Below are 10,201 nucleotides of genomic sequence, written 5' to 3'. Positions count from 1 at the left end.
TGGCAGTTCTTTGGATGTAGGGTGTGAGCACCCAACAGAGCTGACAAAATGAGGTGTTCAGAGAAATCCTTTTCCCTTCTCCTACCTACTGCCTCTGCCCATGGGGTGAGGGGACTTCCACCTGAGTTTCTTCTGTCGACATCTGGATCCTCAGTCGATACCCCTCGCTCAGCCCTCCTCATGGGAGGAAGAAATGTTCCTTTAGTGGGCCATGCCTGAAGTTTCTGTCTGTGTCCGCTGTGGGTGGGCGGCTGAGGCAGTGCTCTGTTATAGCTCTCTGTTTCCTGCCCAGTGTTCTTGCTCCCTGGCCCTTCAGAAGACACCTCAAGACCAGCCCACCTCACATCCACTTGGCTCCAGCTTCTTGCCCATTCCCAGGCTGTTCGACAGATCCAGCCACACGTCCCTTTCCTCCCAGGGACACTACTGGGTGGCCCTGAGGTCTGCATTCAGGCAAGAACTGCCCTTCAGATCAATGTGTTGGGGTGGACCATGTCATTTTTCAAGGTTTACAAAAATATAGGTCATCAGTGCTCACTGATGCCAACATCACCATCAATGAAAAGGAGACGTGTTTGTAAAACAAAGTTCACTTTATTACACTTTTTACACAGTAAAAGAAATGCAGATGTCTAAATTCTCTTGCTGATTCTCTTGAAGACAATGTCACCCAGTGTCAGGATCTGAAAGCCAGAAAAGAAACCACAAAATGCTTGTCTGATATTCAGTTATAAAAATTAAGTCTACAAAATAGCCCCAAATGTGCTACTATATACGAAACAACTCAAAGATTCCTCTTGTTTTCTGTAGGGCCAAAGGAAGGGTTGCAACTTTTTCTAAAATACTATGCCTTGTCTTTGTCACTTCACTTCCTCACATGGAAAATTCTCCTGCCTTTTACTGAATTCTTTTCTACATTAACAACTGCTATAGCAAGACCACCCAATTCCATCCAATCCAATCCAGTCTAATCCAATCCAGTCCAGTCTGATCCAGCCCGGTCTGATCCAGTCCAATCTAATCCAGTCCAGTCTAATCTAGTCCAGTCTAATCTAGTCCAATCTAATCCAGTTCAGTCTAATCAAAGTGTCATTAAGCACCTACTATGTACCAAGCAAGGAGCCCTGGTAGTATAGTGGTTAAGCACTCAGCTGCTAAATGAAGGTCAGTGGTTCAAACTCACCAGCCACTCCACGGAAGAAAGATGTGGCAGTCCTTTTCCTTAAAGATTTACAGCCTTGGAAACCCTACTGTGTCCTATAGGATCGCTATGAGTTAGAATCAGCTCGACAGCAATGGGTTTATGTACCAGACGTGTTGAGCACCAAGGATACATGTGCATGGAAATGCCTAAGCACTCAGCCTGGAACATAGTAGGTACTGCAAAATTTTCCTCCCAAGCTGTGAAGCATATAGAAATATTGGATGCATCAGCTTTGGGGTTATTGAGGACCATTCCATCTGACCTCTGCTGATTCTCTTAAATACGACTGCTGCAATGATGTGACATGTTGTCAGAGTAAAAGGAGTCCTTTAGTTTCAACAGCAAAAGAAAGGAATGGAAAAATCTGGATTCCAGCCCTGGTTCCACCTCTTATTATCTGGGTGGTCTTGGATGAGTCAACCTGTATATAAAACCCTCACGCTGCTTCCCTCACAGGGAGATGAGGGTTAGGGAGATGGAGCACAGGGAAGGACTGGGCAGGACTTAGTCCAGGACAGGCTTGTCTCCCCATGGTGGGCTGGTGCCTCCTTGTTCTGCTGTGAGTGTGGCTTGGTGGATGGGGACCACATGTTTCACAGTTGACTTCACACTCCCCCTGTTTGAGGGATTTTTTTCCTACTTGAACGGTGATGACAGGCCCTCAGGACAGTGCTCTGCCTTCTGTTTCTCCCTAAAGTATGTTCTGGGAGTAGAGAAGAGCCAGGAGGACACAGCTGTAGGAGAAACACTGCACAATTCACCCCAAATTAGGGATGGGGTGACAGACAGCTGGTCCTAGGGGTGAGTGAGTAACTGGAGTGGGTCAGATTCATAAACAAACAAACAACAAAAAAACCAGTTGCCATCAAGTCAATTCTGACTCATGGCAACCCCGTGTGCTGCAGAGTAGAGTTGCTTCTTAGGGTTTTCAAGGCCCTGACCTTTTGGAAGCAGTCACCAGGCCTTCTTCAGGGGTGCCTCTGGGTGGGTATGAACTGCTAACCTTTCAGTTAGTAGGTGAGGGTTTAACCACTTGTGCCATCCAGGGACTCGTAAATTGCTTATAAAATTGTCACAAATATAATTCTTCTTAAAAATGCCAAGTGGGCAGAGGTTTGCTAAGTTCCCAGGGCTTGCAGGGAGGGTGGAGGCCTCCATGGCTCATTGGTTAGTGCTGAGGCAGAAAGGGGAGGGTAGTGATAGAGCCTACCCCTGGACAAACAGCCCTCCTTGTGTGTGGATGCTGTGTCAATGGAAAAGCCTGTTCCCCAGGAGGGCTCAGTCAATAGCTGCTGAGGAAATGAGTTGCCGCCCCCCTCTGTGAGGAGTCTTCTGGCTGTGGAGACTGAGAGGGATGAGCTGTACTGGTGGTTCCTCCTACCTAGCTCCTCTTACTCCATCGTGAAGAAAGGGGAAAGGAGGCAGGGAGAGAAGGAAGAGGGGAAGGGACCTGTGGTTGACCTGACCAGGAAATTGGGGCTAGCCTGAAGGAACTGAGGAAAGGTGGGGAAAAATATGGCTGCCGGCAGCAAGTATGGTGCCTTTGGTGGACTAGAAAAGGGTACCTCTTCCTCAAAGACACTTTGCTTCTGTTAGGAGACTATCCTAATACACTGCAGTGGTTATTTACAACAACTGCTGTAAGCCATAATAAGCACACAAGTCTCCGCTGTCTGTAGTGTGAGTGGCTTCCCTCGCTTGTGCAGTACTGGGCTGTGGACAGCAGCCTGTGAGACAGACCCGGGTCAAAAGGAACTCTGGGTCTGCATTCCCTGGCTGTTTGTTGCCTCACTTTCCCCATTTATAAAATTTGGGGATGTTGGGAAGATTGGAGATGATGTGTGTAACTACCTGGCATATATGAAAAAAAAAATTTTTTTTTTTTTTTTATATATGACTCTGCAGTAAATGGTAGTAGATATTGATAATCATGAAGGCAGGGGAGGAAGAGAGGCTGCTCCTCACATTTCACCCATTCTTTTCTCTCAAGTACTGGGAGATGCAAGCTCAGAGTGTCAACTTACACTGGTCAGTGTGTCTCCGTTGAGTTCGGTCACCGACTTTATGCCTTTGAAAGTTGTCACCAGTTTATTGTTGCCTTCCAGATTAACCACCGTCTGCAGGGGACAAAGGAGTTGGCATGTGAAGAGGAGACCGGGAAGGGAGCAAGTACCTTGCTAATGAGGTTAGCTGCCCTGCATGGGTCTCTGTTTACAACAACCAGAGTGCCCATCTTCATACGCCCCAGCTCCCCCATTGTCTTGCTTTAAGAACTAAAGAAAATATTAGGGTGTCTTTGGTTAGACTTTTTCCTTATGGTATGTGTCTAGAAATGAGTATTGGACATCCCAGTGGTCTCAAATACAAACACTGAAATAAAATTGAGTAAAATCTCAACTCTCCAAGCTAATGGAGGGAGGTAGTGGCAAAATTCAAAACGGCAGTGGAGAGAACACATTTATTTTACATTGGTATGTATTATTCCTCCAGAATGTTTATCTTTCCTGTTTTGGCCTCTTTTCCAAGCCTTATACACCCACGAAGAGGTGACATAGAAACCAGCAGACAGCAGAGGACACCAGCCAAGGTTAAAACTTTGCCACCAAAATGGACAATTGGAAAAGGACCTAGTAAAACCCGTAATGACCTGCCCCTTAATGTGACTCCATCAGAGTAGGATACCAAGAGATTTTCCCTCCTAAAATTTATCTACGATTTCCTGACTGGTTATGTTGTATAAGGAGAGGCAGAAATACAGAGAGGTCAGAAGAGAGCAAAAGACAAACGTGCTGAGTACAATGCATGGAGTTGTCTGGGAGGAGCGAAGATGGACATTCACTCGTGCTTGCTTCCCTGGGGTGTGTGGTGTTTCTGAAGGTAGGGGAGAGGTCCTCAGTGACTGGCACCCCCAGTGCCTGGACCTCCCTGCTATCGCCATCTGGCCACTCCCACAGCCCACACCCAGCTCTCATTGTGTACCTTGAGCCAGTCCAGAGGTGGTGATACTCCCTCCCCTGCCTTCAATCTGGTGAGGTTGATTATTCCCATTCCACAGATGAGGTAGCTGAGGTCAGGGGGTTTAGTGACCAGCTCCCTGCCTGGAGCTTTGGTATGTTGGTCTTGCCAGTGCTTGCCACAGGAGGCTTCTCCCCATTACCTCTAGCCTTGGTAAAACCCAGTTTACTTCGGGCTTCAGAATGTTATCAGGGTTTGGTTAAGGGTTTTTCACTGACCCCCACTTGCTCTGCTCCTGGGCTCTAGTTAGAAGGCTTTGAGAGCAGAGAGAGCTGGGGGTGGGAGGACCTGAGGCTTAGACCTCTTGTCTGTGCCTGGCCCCCCTGTTGTCTACGGAGGACCACTTGGATTTGTGGGCCAGGTGGTCCCCCCGACAGTCCCAGGGAAGGCGAGGGTGGCTTCAGATCTTTTCACCTAAGAGTTGTCTTTGTCTCTTGCCCTTTCACCCAGAAGTGGGTTTAGAGACCATGTGTGTGGTAGGAATTGTGAGGTGTGAGCTTCAGGAAGGAAGCCCAGGGCCAGGTTCCAGGAAAAGTTTCCGAAAGCAGAGAGCATGTCCTACCTTGACCTTCTCCCCGGTAACGGAATCCAGTTCACTCTCCTCCCCCAGGGTGAACTCATTTTGGATCACTTTGGACCCGGTGGTGATGGTGAACTTGAAGTGCTTTCCATTCTGCACGATTTCTGTCACCCCCTTGATGTCCTTCCCCTTCTGGATGAGGTCATCAGGCAGACCTGGTGGAAAACATTGGAGGTTTAGAGATGGCAGTAGCAGGAGTTGCAAGGAGGTCGTAGGCAATAGAAGCTTTGTGTCATGGAATGGGGAGGGTGTGGGTGCTGTGTGGTTATCTCCCCAGAGGCCACGAGGCATTTCTTGGAATCCTGTGGGGAGCATGTGCTTTGGCCTCTGAAAGGAAAGGTCAGTGGCCTGGCCTGCCTCGTCTGCTGTCTTTCTAGTTAATTTATAAAAAGGACACTCCTCTGTCCTGGAGAACCTTTCCGCCTGTGAGCAGCCTGGTTTTCTCACTCTCCTTCCTTCTTTAATGCCACTTCTCACTTATTCCGTCTTTAATGCCAGGAGCCTTTCTTTGCTCTCTGATGTATGCATTTCATCCTTCATACCCAGAGTGATCGTAGAATTTGCCTTCCAAACTCGGACACTCCCGAGAGTGGAAGGAGGAGCCATTGATAATTATGCCAGGAGAACACCCACAAGCAGGGACTGTGCAGGCAAACCGGGCCAAGCGTTCATCGACCCCTACCCCACAGGCAGACACAGCCTCTCAGTCAAGGCTCTTGAGGAAGATGTACCAGGATGCTCTTGCCCTAGGATAGGGCTCTACAATTTTCAGAGCCTGTCTGTGCTGTTAAATGACTTAAGATTCACAAGGGCCATGCAGGCTGGCTGCAGAGTAGAGGTCCCTGGTCCAAAAGAAGGGATGAGAGACAGAGCTGTGGTGGGACTTGCCTGCAGGGAAAGATCCAAGCTCCCAGTGGCACCTGTGGGCCTCCTCTCTCTGCCCTCACTGTCTTCCCCAACCTTTCCCTCACGGCACTCTCCCTGGTCACTCTGCGCCCCTTTGCTGATAAGACTTCTTCCGCCTGGAGCATACATAGCTCCTGCCCCCCTGTCTGCTAGTGGACACACGCTCGTGTTTCCAGGCTCAGCCCAAGGCTCACCTTTACCAGCACTAAGCCCTGACTCTGGAAGGCCTGACCACGCCTTCCCGTGACACCGTATCCTTCCGTTTGTGGTTCTGGGAGGTGCATGGTGATAATGCAGGGTTTCTGAGAATCAGTACCTGCCTGAAACCCCAACCCAAACAGCTCCCACCTGAGCAACCTTGGTCAGAATTATGTAGACTTTTTAGGCCTCGGTTGCTTCAACTACAAAATGGGAAAATAATAATACCTAACTCAGAGGTTTCTGTGAGGATTAAATGAAATATTGCCTATCAAGTGCTTAGCATAATGCCCGGCATAGAGTCAGCACATGGTATAGGGCAGGAGATACTTAACTGCACTTACTTCTTCTCTTCCTCTCTCACTAAACTGTGGCCTTCTTGGAAACCTGGCTCATTGTCATCTATCTCCCTGGTACCTACCCAGCACAGCACCCAGCCTGTCGGGGGCCCCTAATCAATACTATTAGAAGAATGAATGAATAAACAAATGAATAAGCAGGCCACCCATTGAGGCACCAGCAGGGGTGGGACTTCAGTCCAGATCAGTCCCTAGTTCGGCGCTCTTTCTACTTGCCTACCAGTGACCTTGTTCAGTGAGTACTAGCACGAGCTGCAAGTGACCATAGAAGTTAACATAAATGCCCCCTAGTCTGGGGGTAGCCTGTATCTCTCCTCCCATCCCAGCATCACGTGTGGGGCCAGACCCTTGTTGCCTTGGTACCCAGTCCAGCACTCACCGATTGCCTTCATGAAGGACTCAAAGTTTTCCTGGCTCTGCAATTGGTACTTGCCGGAGAAACTCATGGTGGCGATGAGGTGCCCTTTTCACTGCTGACCAGCCGCTCTGCTGGCTGGGCTGCCTCATGTGGGCTGTTTTATAGGGGGCTCCTTCCCCTTCCAGTACGGGCCACGGGTCAGCTGCAGTCAACTCCTTTATGGCCAGGCTCAAACATTAACTCCTGGGAGCAATGGTCAATGATAGAAAACAGGCTGATCACAGCAGAGGTGTGCTCCAATTCAGCAAATGTTAATGAGTGCCAATTAAGTGCAAAGCCCACTGGCCCTGCTGCCTTTACTGTGACTCCTACTTGTGAGGTGTATGTGTGTGTGTGTGTACGTGTGTCAGATAAGCTTTTGGCCTCCTCCCTTCCTGATTTTTATACAAACAGAATTTCTGTGGAGCTGTCATCAGCTCCAAGTGCTATTTCATGCTCTGAGAATTCCTCTTTGGTAACTCTAGGCTTCCTGTAGGCTTGAAGTCCCCCTTTTAAAGTGTTAGGACAGTAAGTACCAAGGGTAACTAAACCATTTTAGCCAGGTGTGTGGAAATTGACATGCATTTCATTAGGCAGAGACAAGGTAGGGAAAGAAAGAAGATGGTACCTGCTGACTTGTCGCCATCCCTGTCTAGAAGGAAGAGACGAGGGATATGGGGTTATATCTGGGGAGCTTGGCCTTGTGGAGTCCCCTGGCCTCCCCTCTGCTGGACAGGCCCTGGTCTTGGGGAGACGCATAGCAGTGCTTCCTGAGACTTTTGGGTGAAATTGTTTGTCATGAAGCAGAGTAGAAGCGGTATGTAGTTTCCCCAAGCCCCCCACTTCCTGCCTCTCCCCCCACCCCAACGTTTTTCTCCCTTCTCTGTCTGGACTTAGTATCAACGTCTTGCCTTGAGCCTTAGTCCCCTAGGTCTCCTCCACTCAGTGGCTGGAAAGCCCATTCTAGAGCAGAGCTGGAGACGGGTCGCCTCTTCAGTTGTAAGCCTCCAGAGGTGCCGCTTGCTACAGAGACTCTGGCTTCCGAAGGGTCAGCGAGAGCCCTGGTTTCATCTGTCCTGGCCATGGTTGCTACCTCCCAAGACGACTTGCAGTCCTCAGGTGGCGCAAATGGTTACGCGCTGGATCACTAACCGAAAGGCTGGTTGTTCAAACCCACCCAGAGTCACCCAAGGAGTAGCCATCTGCTTCTGAAAGCTCACAGCCTTGAAAATTCTGTGGAGCAGTTCTACTCTGCACACAGGGGGCCACCACGAGTCGGAATCGACTTGACCGCGACTAACGACAACAACAATGAACTCTTGTGCTTTTGTCATCCGTGGGCTTTAATATTCGGCTTGGGAAATGCGATTGCCATAGCCATTGCCTAAGCTTCTGGCAGGGCTGCCAAACCTGCAAACCATTGCAACTTGGCTCTAGCCTACCTTTCCACCCTCATTCCCTTGCCTTCTTTCTCCCCCGGTCATAGCTCCAGTCCCAGGGCCAACGGAGCATGCCTTCCTGGTTGTGTATTTCCCACTCCCTCTGCCCCGCTCTACCTTATCCACTTGCTCCTCTTATTTGATGCCGTCTCCTCTATAAAACCTCTGCTGACTCCCTGAGAGAGCTAACCACTCCCTTCTCTAGGCTTGTAGAGCACTTTGCAAATACCTATATTCCAGCTCCTACTGGGATTGTTCCTCTAGAATTCTCTTTCACTGTGCACCTACCTTGGTTTTCCCAATACCTGACACATGGCAGGTGCTCAATCAACAATGGCTCAGCAAATAAAAACCATCAAAAGTTAATAATAGAAAGATAGCTGCTTTCAAGTCAACTTCGACTCGTGGCGACCTTACATACAACAGAATGAAATGTCTCCCAGGCCTGCATTACCCTCATGATCATGGCAAGTTCCAATCCATATTGCAGCTATGGTGCCAGTCCATTTCACTGAGGGGCTCCCTTGCCCCCCAGCCCACTGCTTCACCAGACGTGGTACCCTCCTCCTGCAGCCCTTCTCCAGCAGCCCTGACTGGTGGTGTTAGAATATATCCTGCGATGGGGAGATCACTACCTCCTGAGCAGTGGGGGCAGAGACCACTAGTCACGTGTGCGTAGTCAGGAAGATTCTGGCACTAATAAACTTCCCTCCAGCACCCAGGTGTGCTCTGTTCTGTCCAGGGCCCTGCCTGACAGTGCCCAGAATGCAAAGTGCTTCCCAGGCCATGGTCTGGGTTGTGCCTAGAGAAAGCTGAGTGGGCTTTGCATGCTGAGAACTTCTGGCCATTTTTAGTCACCACAAAGGCCCTAGCACTGGAACAGAAATGGGTAGAGTGGCTCAAAGTACGACAGGTACATTCACAGTCTCCCTCTTGTCCTGAGCCTCAATTATGTCTCTTTTAATGTGTATCATTGTGTTGAAGGGGCCGCACTGGACGCTGACCACCTCCAGGTTGGATGGTGAGTTTTCGTTTTTGTGTAAGGATGTGAAAAAGCCATTATCTTAAGAACTGTCATCAATATTCCTCTCAGAGAGGAAACTCTGTGTGTGTGTGTGTGTGTATGTGTGTGTAAATGACTGGGTAAGCTGCTTGAGAAAGATGGTGAGACCCAAGACCTGCATGTCTGTGAGAGCCATGCTGGCCAAGGGGAAGGGGTGCTCTGCTCTGGAGAAGCCTGGTTGTTTCTTTCTCTGCCCTCCTCCAGAGAGAGGGGGGAAGAGAGAGAGGGGTGCAGCAGGCAGAGAGGAGATGGCCAGCCAGAGGGTGTAGGTGACAGGTCACTAAGACTCCCCAGTGGCAGTGAGGCAGGGAGGGCTCTAGGAAGGCTGGAGCGCAGAGAGAAGCCCCACCCATCTCTCATTCCCTCCCCACCTGCCTCAAGAGCTTCGGTGAAATATAATACATGAGTCAATACACATGCAAGTGAAAAATGAGGAAGGGCTGTGTTTCACCTCTGGGTTGATGTGCTGTTGCTGAGTCAGCATACCAAGAAGCAGTGTCAGGAAGCAGAGTGTCCATAGGGGTGCATTTCCCCCAGGGGTTCTCACGAACCTGAGGCAGGGCTTTGGAGGAATTCAAGTGCATTTTATCTAGATGTCAGATAGCATTTAGGTTACATCTACGACCTACCGCCAAGACTAATGGCTGGAGTATGTCTGCGTAATGACCATGCAGCAGTTGACCCCAGGGGTAAACTCAAGTCCATATCTGAGACCTCACCTACCCACCTCACCCACGCCTGTCTAAAGAACTCATCAAACAATCGCCAGGGAGTGAACCAGTGAACACGTGTCTAAGTGGGAAGCTTAGGGCCCTTGCAGTCCAAAACCAGCAGAACAGTCTCCACAGAAGATGATGGTGGTTGTCATTATGGCGCTCAGTCATCGAGTGCTCAGCTTGGGAGGATGCTCTGCACTCTCCCATGCCCCCTGCTGCCTGCATGTACCTTTCAGGCCTTCTGCCCTTGATCATTCATTTCAAATGACATGCCCCACAGTGCAGCTTTCTCGGGTCTATGGCAAGGAGTGGGAAGGAGGGTCA

The 10,201-nt window shown here is 49.7% G+C and overlaps 1 protein-coding gene across 1 annotated transcript; it reads right to left on the bottom strand.

Moving 5' to 3' along the window:
• Positions 1 to 594: 594 nt before the first annotated feature.
• FABP1 (fatty acid binding protein 1) lies at positions 595 to 6,708 on the bottom strand. The gene is made up of 4 exons (XM_049856680.1): positions 6,642 to 6,708; positions 4,782 to 4,954; positions 3,229 to 3,321; positions 595 to 683 (listed from the first exon to the last, which is right to left on the bottom strand). The coding sequence occupies exons 1-4, from the start codon at positions 6,706 to 6,708 to the stop codon at positions 633 to 635; spliced, it is 384 nt and encodes a 127-aa protein (XP_049712637.1). The 3' UTR covers positions 595 to 632.
• Between the last annotated feature and the right edge of the window lie 3,493 nt (positions 6,709 to 10,201).

The sequence above is a fragment of the Elephas maximus genome, chromosome 17 (genome assembly GCF_024166365.1).
Source record: "Elephas maximus indicus isolate mEleMax1 chromosome 17, mEleMax1 primary haplotype, whole genome shotgun sequence".
NCBI lineage: Eukaryota > Metazoa > Chordata > Mammalia > Proboscidea > Elephantidae > Elephas > Elephas maximus.
The sequence above is the reverse complement of the archived record's forward strand: the minus strand, read 5'-3'. Positions and strand labels throughout refer to the sequence as shown.